At 43.3% G+C, this 12,383-nt stretch overlaps 2 protein-coding genes across 8 annotated transcripts in view; one reads left to right on the forward strand and one right to left on the reverse strand.

The window, feature by feature from the left end:
- The window catches only part of Washc5 (WASH complex subunit 5), a 51,076-nt gene extending 50,857 nt beyond the window's left edge, over positions 1-219 (reverse strand). For both annotated transcript variants that reach the window (XM_052161787.1, XM_052161788.1), the window contains exon 1: positions 80-219. The gene's annotated coding sequence lies outside the window, so the exon portion shown is untranslated. The remainder of the gene's footprint in view (positions 1-79) is intronic.
- Positions 220-270: 51 nt separating this feature from the next.
- The window catches only part of Nsmce2 (NSE2 (MMS21) homolog, SMC5-SMC6 complex SUMO ligase), a 213,814-nt gene continuing 201,701 nt past the window's right edge, over positions 271-12,383 (forward strand). For 5 of the 6 annotated variants that reach the window (XR_007974013.1, XM_052161577.1, XM_052161580.1 and 2 more), the window contains exons 1-2: positions 271-382; positions 4,601-4,771. Coding sequence is in view for 5 of the 6 variants with exons in the window: in XM_052161577.1 (XP_052017537.1) it covers positions 4,615-4,771 (157 nt within the window). In the remaining variant the exon portion in view is untranslated. Of the gene's footprint in view, positions 383-406; positions 643-4,600; positions 4,772-12,383 lie in introns of those variants that run through there. The other variant, XM_052161578.1, reaches the window with a different exon arrangement.

Consider the following 12,383-nt stretch of genomic DNA (forward strand, 5'->3'; position numbering starts at 1 on the left):
TGGGCTCCGGGGACCGTACCCGACGTGGCCCACGGGGGAAGGAATGGACCTCGAACCCGCAGGCCCGCCTCGGACTCACCTGTCAGCTGTCCGACGCTGGCCGCGTGGACTGGGCACACGGGTCTCCCTCTCCCCAGGGATCCCCTAGAATCCCGGACCGCAGAGCGTCTGCTGCCCTGACCCTGGTTTCTAGTCAGCCCGTCACGTGACCGAGGGGCGGTGGCCGGCCCTGGCATCACGTGATTGCGCGCGGGCGCCAAGTGATGACGTAGAGCGCGCGCGCGGGGCGTTTCAGCCGCAGTAGAAGTGCGCGGAGGGAAGGAGTTGGGGTCCGGGCGTGCGACGTTCGGCTAGATATCCCTGATCTAGGTGGGACAGCCAGGTAAGAGCCAGGAGGAACGGTGATAGGGGTCTGGCGGGCGTTGTCGCCTCCCTCTGTGCTCAGGGGACCTGGGCCTGGCCCTCTTCACCCGCAGCAACTAGACAGAGGCAGGTTATGCTCACGGCCACCTCTCGTGGAGACGATTTACCACTATGTGATCAAAACAAAACTGTTTTAGACCGACTTTTAAGATTGAGGCATGAACAGGTAGCTCAGACGTACTCGAGGCTACAGGTGCCGTTTTACTTCTGCAGGGGAAGGTAAGTGGGAGATTTGGTGTGAAAGAAGGGGCGGGGAGTGGGGCCGGGGCAACCTGGTGGTGACCCGGAAATGGTAGTAGTTTTTATTATTACTTTGGTAACTTAACCAATTAGTCCTGATCATTTCATTTTCGTGAGGAGACGTTGTGTATCTCCTAATGTATGTATGTTTCAATTGAAGGAGGTCCTAGCGTGAAGGAATGGCAGATGTCAGCAAATAGCAGTGTTAAGTTATATAGTAGAGATGTGGGCTGGGAACTGAGAAGGAGCCATGGGTGAGAAAAGGTTTCAGAGAGAAGGGTGTGTGCATGCTGATGTGCTGACAAAGGAGACATGACTCTGTTGAAGTTGTATGAGACTGCCTTGGATTTAAAAGAGGGCTAACTTTTTGTTTGCTCGGTGCCTACTGTAATGCTGTACAGAAACATGCGAAGCAGTGTTTTTCTATTTACATTAAAAATGGCTTGACTGCCAGAAACTCTTTCACGAATATAAGGGAAGCAAAATAGAGTGCTGAGCCCAATAACTTGGTGAGACGTCAGGAAATGCCTAACTTTGTTGTAGGTGGTCTTGGTGGCCGTGGGTACTGGGAACTAAAAGATCAATGTTATTGGAAAGAGGATCCAAGAAGAGGTTGGCTTAAGTCAGTGTTTCTTAACCAATGTGATGAGTATGTTTTGTCTTCAGATGATTCTTTGTGGTGAGAGACTGCACTGTACTTGCTAGAGTTTTATCAGTATCTGGCCTCTGCTCCATGGATTCTTGTCTGTGTCCCTCCCCTAGCCCCACTCCCTCCAGTGTCACAGTCAAAAATGTCCCCACATGGTGTTAGATGTTCCCTGGGGGGGAAGACCCCTCCAAACCCTAGGTTAAACCAAGCCCCAAGGAATAGTGTTAGAACATTCAGAGGTCCATTAACGAAATACTATATCTTAGTAGTTTTAAAAGCATCAGAAACTAATGTCTTTCGGTGGTAGAGGCTGAGAATTCTGAGGCCAACTTATCATCAGAATCAGTGTCTGGTGAAGACGCGCTTTCTGGCTCATAAACGGCATATGCTTGCTGCTTTCTTAGGTGGTAGGTAGAAAAGCGAGCGAACTCTCGGAGTGTCCATTGGAAGAGACTATAATTACATTCTGGAGGGTGGATCAAGTCATCCCTCCAAAGGCCTTATCTTCTAAAACCTCCAGTTTGGACATTAGGATTTCAGTATGTCAAGCGGGGGTGAGGGCTCAAACATTTCAACCTTAGCAGACAGATGAGGGTGGAGGAGGCAGAGAAGAGAAGAATATGTGCTCATGAGGGCGTGGGGAGGATTAGCAGCTGTAGATCAGGGCTCTAGACAGCTTTAGCTTGGAAGAGCTAAGAGTCTGAAGGAGCACACATGGAAATGTAGTTCCGGAGGACGGCATAAAGATTGCAGTAGTGGCCTTGAGAGCGGGTCCCATGAAGTGGGGGAGGAGGGAGCCTGGCAGATTCCTGGGTGAGGACTTAGAAAAAACGGAGGCGTGGCTAGGAAGAGGTTTGCTGCTAGGATGAACCCAGGCGCATGGGAAGTAATCAGAGGGGAAGGTGGTGGGGGATGCTTTTCTTGAGAAAGATGTCCTCGGTTTGCTCTGGAGAATGGTGTGGTCGAGGAGAAAACTGCTGATTGAGGAGAATGGGGAGGAATGCAGAGAGAAGGAAAGGAGATCTGACGTGGAGCGGAGGCGGGCTCAGTGGCCACAGTTAGTTCATTCAACCTGAGAAGAAAGCAGAGCCCAGGAACCAAGGCTTGGAGAGGGCGGCTGGCCCTCCTTGGTGGTCTACACTTCCTCAGTGAACTAGCAGTCAAGGTCTCCAGCTGTGGTCTCTAGTGCAAATGGATGAGGAACTGTCAGGCGTCATGGAGTATTTCTAAGTGAGGTCTAGTGGTGGTGGGTCGTGCCTGTAGTCTCAGCATTTGAGTGGTAAGAGGGTTGCCATGAGTTTGAGGCCTGTGTGGGCTACCTAGTGAGACCCTGTCAGAACAGCAAAAGCAGAAAGGGGTCCATTATCTGTAATCAGGAAGTAGCTGCCTGGAGAGTTGTATGCTCTTTCCAACTGTTGTTGCTGGGTGTTTTTATATGCCTTTTCCTCATTTTGAGGACTAAGTCAGACACCTCATCTGTCCCTTCATTTTATAAGTAATCTACTTTGTTTCAATGATATATTTGTATGTCTGGCCCCTACCATCTGCTGATCTCCTGGAGAGCAGAGGCTGAGTATTTCTGGTGCTTAGAATGCTGCCTGACATCTGAGAGTTTTTCATTGAATTAGAATAAATCAGGTAGCATTTGAAAACAAAAGTCTTAGGTTATTTACCCTGAAAGCCACTATATTCCTATGCTCAGAGAGGTTGCTTGGTATTTAAGAAGATACTAAATGTTTGTTACCTAAGCTATTTGAGTCAGCAGTTAGTGGTATTTTGAATGTTTATGTTAATCTGATAACCTCAGAGATAAAAGACTTTAGCCCTTTCTACCCTGTGTTTTTTCGTGAGCCTAAGAATTTACATGGAAAGACTTCCAATACTTATTTGTGGAAAAAAAATGAACATCTCTAACTGAAAGCACTACTAGAAAAACAGCCTTAGCAGCCCAGGTGTCAGATAAAGCTGGTATTCTGGGAGGAGGAGGGTCTGGAGATGCTACCTGGCTCCCTGCTCTTGAAAGAAGAGAATGAGTCTGATTCGGACTGTGAACCAGAAGCTAGACTACACCAAGGGCATAGCTTCTTACTTTCTAAAGAGGTTCTAAAGGACTTGCCAATCAGCTTGTGGGTCTCACGAGCCTGGATTCATGTTATCTCTCTGATTCCTAAAGACCAGTTTCTCTTATGGTGCCACACAGTTCTAGCAACAGCCTGTATGACATTTTAAAACCATTGCGAACACTGCACTTTTCTAGTTGCTTTCAATGGCTTGAATTTCAGAAATTTCCTGACTTAAGCAAATATGTCTACAGAGGTAAGGGGTCCAAAACTTAGAGTTGTTTAAAAGAATAAATAAAGGAGTGTTTAACCTGAGAGTAATAACTTCAGCTATAATAGATAAACCACCATAAGAAGAGAGGTTTACATAGAGATTCTGCTTTTAAGCCTGGCAGTGGTGACACACACCTTTAATCCCAGCACTTGGGAGGCAGAGGCAGGCAAATGTCTAAGTTCAAGGCCAGCCTGGTCTACAGAGTGAGTTCTAGGACAGCCAGGGCTACACAGAGAAACCCTGTCTTGAAAACCCAAGAAAAGGGCTGGAGAGATGGCTCAGGTTAAGAACACTGACTGCTCTTCCGAAGGTCCTGAGTTCAAATTCTAGCAACCACATGGTGGCTCACAACTCATCCATAATGAGATCTGACGCTCTCTTCTATTGTGCCTGAAGACAGCTACAGTGTACTTAGATAATAAATCTTTTAAAAAATTATTTAAAAAAGAAAAAGAAAAAAAAAGAAATTCTGCTTTTACTGAACCTGGGATAACTACAGGTATAAATCTATTAGAACTTAGGGAGGCTATCAGAAACAGTTGTTTTTTTTTTTAAGAGTTTAAAAAGTGTGTGTGTGTGTGTGTGTGTGTATAGATATAGTAGGTACACTAAAAACTGTAGGTTTTTTTTTTTAATCTCATTAAACTTTATGTTCTTTTTTTCTTTTTCTATCCTCTATATGTGTTAAGCTTCTAGAACTGGGTTTTGCAGAGTTGAAGCATCAAGGAAGAGGATATTCTCTTTAAAAACTGAACATAGTTACCTTCCCCATGTTCCTTGAGTGTGTGGTGTTGGTGTCGGATGCTGGCACAGTGCTTTGGTGTGCTCTGGGTATTGCGTGCAGTAACAGCGTGGCACTGGCTACTGACTGCAGTCATTAGTGATTGCTATGCCCTTTCCCTGAACAGTAATTGCTCTGACTTAGAACTCTTACTGTTGTGTTTGGAATTTTAGGTGACAAGTTCAAGATGCCCGGACGGTCCAGTACCTCTGCAGGCTCTACGGGCTACATCTCCTTCAGTGGTGTAGAGTCTGCTCTCTCCTCCTTAACCAACTTCCAGTTCTGTATCAGCTCTGGGATGGACATAGTTTCTAGTGTTGCCTTGGACCTTGTGGAGACCCAAAGTAAGTAATATTTCCACCTTTCTGTGTGTGTGACTGTCTGCTTTGAGGGAACGGTGTGATTGATTGCATTACTCTGAGGATGGCCTTTGAGCATTCTTGGGATAAGTGTTTAATTCCACTGGACACATTTTCTCTTCTTATGCTGTAACACCTCAGAGCCATGTAGCGCAGTTGTCCTCCACTGGAACTGTGTCCACAGATCTCATGATTCCTCACTTCAAGTGTGCCGTCTAAAGTGTGTGGGTCATGTGAGCCGGAAGGTCTGTGGATGTGTTTGACTGTATGTTGTTTGTGCGTGATTACTCTGCACATAGACGCAGCAGATGCCAGGGATACCAGCAGAGGAAAGCCTCAACCAAAATAAGGATTTGGCTTGGTGAATTCTGACCTTTTAAGCAGAAGATGAGAACAATATTCTTTGCTTTTTTGAGTTAGAGTTATTATTACTTTTGACATACTCCGAGCCAGGGGAGTGGCATAATATCTTTTTTTCCCCTTACTTTTTTTTTTTTAAATGATACTGTTTTTGAACAATTTGTGATGTACATTTTTTTTCCTTTACTTATCCTGACTGAGTTTTAAGGCTTTAAGAACTTGAAGTTTATGTCAAGTTGGAAGAATTTCTGTACTATTTCTTCCCATAGTTCCCCCTCCACTCTCCTTTCCTTTTAGGATTTCAGCTATGGTTGTGAGTGCTGTATGTGCTCTCATGCCCCAAAATAGCTTTCATTCTTTATTTTAAATGTGTGAGTGTGTGTGTGTGTGTGTGTGTGTGTGTGTGTGGAGAGAGAGAGAGAGAGAGAGAGAGAGAGAGATGTACACATACACATGCCTTCAACACTGTAGTTCAGACAGCACTTCTGTGGAGTCAGCTCTTTGCTCTCCCCTGTGTGTGGGTTCTAGGGAGTCAGACTCAGATCATCAGACCTGCATCATTGCCTGAGGCATTGCGGTGCTGCCTCCCGCACATCTTCATCCACAATTCAATGAGGCATGTTTCTAGTAGCTTTGTAAAGTCGTGGCCTGTCATTACTGTCCTTTTTCTCAGTGTCATTCTAGTCTAGTTTCCTTATGGATACTATGTTGCCAGTTTAAGTTTGGTTGGCTTCTGCCATAGTTGGCTTCCTTTAGCTGTCAACTTGAAACAGACTTGGTAACATCTTTGAAGACATAGCCTCAACTAAAGATTGTCCAGATCAGATTTGCCTGTGGCCATGTCTGTGAGGCATTTTCTTAATTGTTAATTGATGTAGAAGGGCCCAGCCCATTGTCGGTGGTCCCACCTATAGGCAGGTAGGCCTGGGCTGTGTTAGAGAAGTAATAGAGCGTGCCAGGAAGCAGTGTTCCCTGCCTGGTGTGTGCTTCAAGCTTCTGCTTTGGCTTCCCTTGATAGATGGATTATAACCTGTAAGAGGAAATAAACCCTTTTCCTCCCTGAGTAGCTTTTGATTGTGATGTTTATCACAGCAACGGAAAACAAACAAATGTCTTCTTTTAAAGAGAGTTGAAGTTTATTTTGGTGGAAAGCCAAATAATTTGTGGATGAGTTTGCTCTATTCCAGTATTGATAATCTTTGTTAAGGGTGGGCATAAGGTAGCTATTCTTGGTTGTAAACTTGACTACAAAAAAAGTGGCTGGATACATACATATGAGAGATTTTTTTCTTAAGTCATTTGAAGTGGGGAAACCCACTTTTATTGTGGATCTTTCGAGGTGGGAAACCCACCTTCTATCTGCTGGCAATCAGACTCAAGGAAATACCTCTGCAGCCTGTATGAAGGGCATGGAAGAAGAAGCGTTCACTCGGCCTGCTGCCTCTCACTTCCGCTGGCAGACCCATCCCTCACTGGCTTTACAGCCGACTCTGGGGTTCCAGAGTGCGGTGGAGATCAGCTGAGATAGCTAGTCTTGTGGACTGGTTTTTGGAATTTCTGTTGGTAGACAGCTGTTGTTAGACTAGCTGGACCATAGCCTATAACGTATTTCTCTTTCTTTCTCTCTATAGAGCTTCACTCTATAAATTCTGTTCCTCTATAGAACTATGACTAACAGAGTGGGCTTTAGTAAGGCTAACTGTAACAAAGTAAGGCCCTCTGGAGCCTTGATTGCTTTGAGGGTTCAGTAATATGGGTGGATGAAATTCAAGTGTCTCCCATACTCTCTGGACTTAGGTGTTGTTTGCTTCATAGTTCCTCAGTGTCTTAGGATTCAGTATCAGACTCAAGGAAATACCTATGCTGATTCTGTCTTGCAGACCCCTGCTGCTGCAGCCTCCAGATTGTTCTTACCCTTTTAGGCTGCTCTGTGCCACGTGGATCCTTCCTCTCGAGTGCTTGCAGGAAGGGAGGGGGATTGACGACTAATCTCCAGCCAGCTGTTCCCTATCTGTACTTATTGTCTTTCTGGTCTGGCTAGTGTGGCACAATCTGAAAGCAGTCTTAGCATGTGTTTTTATCCGGCTTGTGTAATTTTTCTGGACAAGATGACCATCTCCATCCCAGTTACTCATTCATGGCTAAGCAGCAGAAGTCACCTGTTATCTTTGGTCACCTGTGGGCTCTAAGCATTTTAACCGTGCGTCATCTGACTTAGAACCTGATCATAGTGGTGATGGATATTTGACTTTTTGCTGAAGTCATACTCGAACCTTGAGCAATAAGAGAAGAGGAGAATACAACTCTGGAGGGTAGCAGATCCAAAGTTTCTAGATTTACGTTAAAAGTTTAAATAATTTGGCTCCAACCATCCATCCGGTTTTTCAAGACATGGTTTCTCTGTATAGCTTTGACTGTCCTGGCCTTCACTTTGTAGACCAGGCTGGCCTAGACCTCCTCCTGCCTCTGTCTCCCAAGTGCTTGGATTAAAGGTGTGCACCACCACCCAGCCAGAATTCTTTGTCTTTGCTTTAAGTAAGACGTATAGTATTGGTATAAGAATATAGTTCTCACAGTTTTCTTTTATTTGAGAAAGAGTTTCATTGTTGCCAGGTCTGGCTTGGAGCTCCCTCTGTGGAGGAGGCTGGCCTGGAACTCTTTCCTTGCCCCCCTCCTCCTTCCACAGGGTGGCTTACAAGTTTGCATCACCCATACCCAGCTACTTCATTAACGTCGGAAAAGAAATGCTAACAATGTTTTTCAAAAAAGGTTCATAATATAATTTGGGAGCTGGTAAATTTTTATCTTTGATAGGCCAGATTGCAAATAATTTAAAATATTTATGAGCCATGAGGTCTCATAAACTCTGGTAAGTGTGCTATTGTAAAGACCACCCTAGACAGTGCTTAAGTAGATGGTGTGGTAGACTGAATGAGAATGGTCTCCATAGGTCCATGTGTTTGACTACTTGGTCCTCACTTGGTAGCATTGTTTGGGAAGCTAAGAGGTTGGAGGAGGTGAGTCACGTGGGTGGGCTGAGAAGCTTCAGAAGACTTGTGCTTTGTGCTCTCCTCCGCTGCTGCCCGAGCCACCTGTCACTTTCCTTCCCATCATTGACAATTATTCCTCTGGAAGAGGAATAATCCTCATACATTTTTGCCAGCAAGTTGCCGTGGTCTTGGTGTTCTGTCAGATAGAAAACTAACAAATATAAATGGGAATGGTGTATTCTAAAAACTTTATTTGTGGATGGGTTTGGGTTATAGCTTGCCCACCCTTCCTTTAGAGCCACAGTTTATTAAATATTCATTAAAAATTATTTGGGGGCTAGAGAAATGGCTTAGTGTATAAGAATATCCGTTCTTGTATAGGACCCAGATTTGATTCTCAACACCCACGTGGTAACTCACAAGCAACCAGAACTCCAGTCCCAGGAGATCTGACCTTCTAACCTTCATGGTGCACATACATGAATGTAGATAAAACATTCATGCATACAAATAAATCTATTTTTATTTGGATTAATTTTGCAGCAAATAATTGTTTTTTAATTAAAAAAAATCAAACTTAAGATAAATTTTGACTACGTTGTATGGAAAAGAAACACCTGAGGTGAAGGGCCTCATAGATGCAGATGCAGAGCGAGGAGCAGCCTGGGGCGCCCATTGGGAATGTCCGTGTGGATGTACGTCTCGTGCTTTAGTTACTACCAAGGTAGTTGATAAACATTTACAAAATCACTATTCTGGGTCTAATTCAGTGCTAGGATTTAGAAAAGGCACAGGGGAGTAGTAAGTGGTTCCTTCCTTCACAGGGTTTACAATCTCAATTTGAAAATCGACATGGATTAAAATTCCAACAGGGATACAGATAATTTGCTATCACTAGTGAGCTTATGAGGAAAATCTCAAGCTCTCAATAGGGTGTCTATAGATTATTCAAGATTGAAATTTTTGTTTAAAATAATCATCAACAAAAGCTGTTAGGTGTTGTCCTTTCAATTCAGACTCACAGTCTCCATTTTCAGTAGATGCTCATGTCTCGGTGAGCCTGGATTGCCTATTATAGCGATTCTTTGCAATTGAAGGCACCATGGAAACACAGCTACATTAGCCTATAGTACACCCAAAGCACATTCCTATTCAGCCATCAGGGTAGAGGTGTTTTATATACACTTACTACCTGGTCACAAAGTGTGAAGATACATACCTAGCAGTCAGGGTATAGTAAATACCGTGAGCTGTGCTAGTTCATCACGGACATTCTTAAGTGAAAGTGGCATTTGCTCTACTGTTAGTTCATGAGGGAGAATGACACAGTGACTTTCATATTAGTGACCTTAGGTGCCATTGCTGTGTTTTATGCTAAGGCTTTGCCAGTATTTTTCTATACAGCTTTTGGGCAATCAAGAGCAATTTTGTACAAATTCCCCACATGGTTAAAACACATATACACACATCTTAAAATTACTATGAGCATGGTTTTCATCTGTGGATCTGTGGTTTCTAAGCCATAGTCTATGAACCTCTGCTTTCTGAAACTGAGTCTGAATGCTAATGAGCAAGAGGCAGACGGCATGAGAAAGTTTTTTCAGACACACACCCTCGGGCAACCGTTCTCCTATAAGAGTTTGTTAGGAGAGAATTTTTTTTTAAACCAATGAACATTTTGGCTTAATATAATCAAATATAAAGCATATGTTGTCAATTAAAATGTTGTCTAAAATTCAAGAAAATTTTGGTATATTTCCAAATTGTTAGTGTAGCTTTCCATTTTCACAGGAATTTTCAAGTATATAGAATAACCTCAAATGAAAATCATAGTCTGTTGTACATTAAGTTAGTTCCTCATGGCCCAAATTATATAAAAATAAAATTACAAGCCCTCTCAAAATTTTTATAGAAAAATGTAGGTTTTAATTTGAGACATTTTTTTCTCAGTACCTTATAAAAATTGGCAAATAAAAGTGCATTTTTGGGGTATCATGTGGTTTTCTACAGACTTACATTGTACAATATTTAAACCATTTTATGCATATTTTAGACATTATGATGGTTACAACTTGTCAGGTTGATACAACATAGTATCACCTGATATTTATTAGATTATGCATACTATATATATAATGAATACTTACATATATTTATTCAGACATTAGGATAGAATTTTGATAACTATGAGAGCATGGATGGAACTGGAATGCATAGTATTTGAATGAAATAACCAGCTTGATAGAAACTTTGGTTGATTGATTTGTATTTGTACTTTATTTTTGTCTGTTTCCCTAAGATTCTGAGGCTCTAAGGCGGAAGGACCAAACCTCTAGTCAGACAGTTTGGTTTTCGATCTATGTCCAAGTGTGGCGTTAATGGTAATGGTCATAATGAGGGTGCTGGCTATAGTCTGCTTTTACTTGGATTCTCACTTGATCCCATCAGCAGTCCTGTGACGCGGAAATAAAGTTATCATCACTTTCTGAATGAGAGCGATCTGGCTTAGAAGAGTTAAATACTGTTTCTAAAACCACAGCATTAGATATTAATGTGGTACAGGTTTGAGCATAGGAAAATGAACCATCATGCTTTGTCATAAATGCTTCGTGGTTGGACACACCTTTAATCCCAGCACCGAGGAGTAGACAGGCAAATTTCTGTGAATCTGAGGACAGCCTATTCTGGAGAGAGTTTTAGAGCATTCAGGGTCATATAGTAAGACCCTGTCTAAAAGAAAAAAATAAAAACAGAAAAAGATGATAAAAACACACTGTAGGATATTCTCCCAGGGGACGAAAATGTAGCTGCTTAGCTTGTGAGTCCAGACCGGCCGCCTGGACATGCGCTGCACTCCACAGGCAGGGTTGCCCGTGAGTACTCTGCGCCTGCGCCTGGCCCGGCCCAATGGACTTACTCTGAGGCTGGAGCCAGCTCTCCTGTGGAAGGACTCACACGGACATGGGCAGGGCTTTTCATTTATTTGGTACCCATTTTTTTGTTTTAATTTGGGGAGACACTGGCTTGACTCATTCTTGCTCGGAGCTGTTTCTGCATCTCACTTGAGCTAGAAATCCTAATAAAGAAGTCTTACCTTCTTTATTATGATTATGAACCAAACAAACTGGCTGAAGTATACAACTAAGCTGCTGTTAATTATTTTGATTTAATTTTTCAAGACAGGATCACATGCAGTGCCTCTTGTGATGTCCAACAGTTCCTGCATGCACATGGTGTATCTTTATACACTTGGGCGCGTGCACACACACACACACACACACACACACACACACACACTCTTAAGATAAATCTATTTTTAAAATAGAGTTGAATCTAGTCCTGGTGGGAAGCAGCTGGGTCATTTTGATGTCATTATACTGACCTAGGCTGTCTTTGTCTAAGCTTGTAAAGGCAGGAGTCAGATTTAAGTGACGGTGCTCAGATTTCCTTTTCAGTGTATCCAGGCACAGACCTGACAGAAGTGCTGCAGTGAACAGAATTCAGATTTAAATACTGTTGGTTCCTGAGCAGCCAATGTTTTGAAAATTTGTAAATTTTTTTATTGTGTAAAATTTAAAAAAATCTTATTTTAATCTTTTATTTATTCTTTGGCAGTTTCATACATCTGTACAGTGTGTCTTGACCACCTCTGTCCTGAGTTCCCTTGTACCACTCTCTTTAGGCATGGCCCCTCAACACTTTTCTGTTAAAAACAAAACCCCATATAACCCAGAGTCCAATCACTGCTGTTTGCAGGAGCATGGGCAGCCCACTAGTGGCCACATCCCTGCCTTGGTTGCTGCCTGCTGCAAAAAGAAGCTTCTCTGGCCAGCATTGAGAGCAGTGCTAATGGATGGGTGTAATCCTAAATATTTAGAAAACAGTCTGACCTTATGTCTACCTATCAAATCCACAGTAGTAGGACATTCTCCCCCTAGGGCATAGGTTCTCCCTAGCTATAGTCCTTGGCCCAGGTTTACAGCACTCTGCATGCATTCCCTCTATGGGTCAGGCCTGGGGTCAAATCTATCACCACAGTCATGGGCTCTTGCACCAGTGGCATACCTTGTCCTAGCACGTAGGGGTTACCATTGAGTAGGACTTTGGAGAATGCTTCTCCCCCAGTGGCTTATGTAGTACCTTTCAGCACTGTACAAGGTAGCTAGCAGAGAGGAAGTTCCGGGTCAGTTCCAGGAAGGCTGGCTGTAAATCCAGGCCTTATATGCCTGTGAACTGCCTTGAACTTC

This window comes from Apodemus sylvaticus, chromosome 17, assembly GCF_947179515.1.
Source record: "Apodemus sylvaticus chromosome 17, mApoSyl1.1, whole genome shotgun sequence".
NCBI classification, from domain to species: domain Eukaryota; kingdom Metazoa; phylum Chordata; class Mammalia; order Rodentia; family Muridae; genus Apodemus; species Apodemus sylvaticus.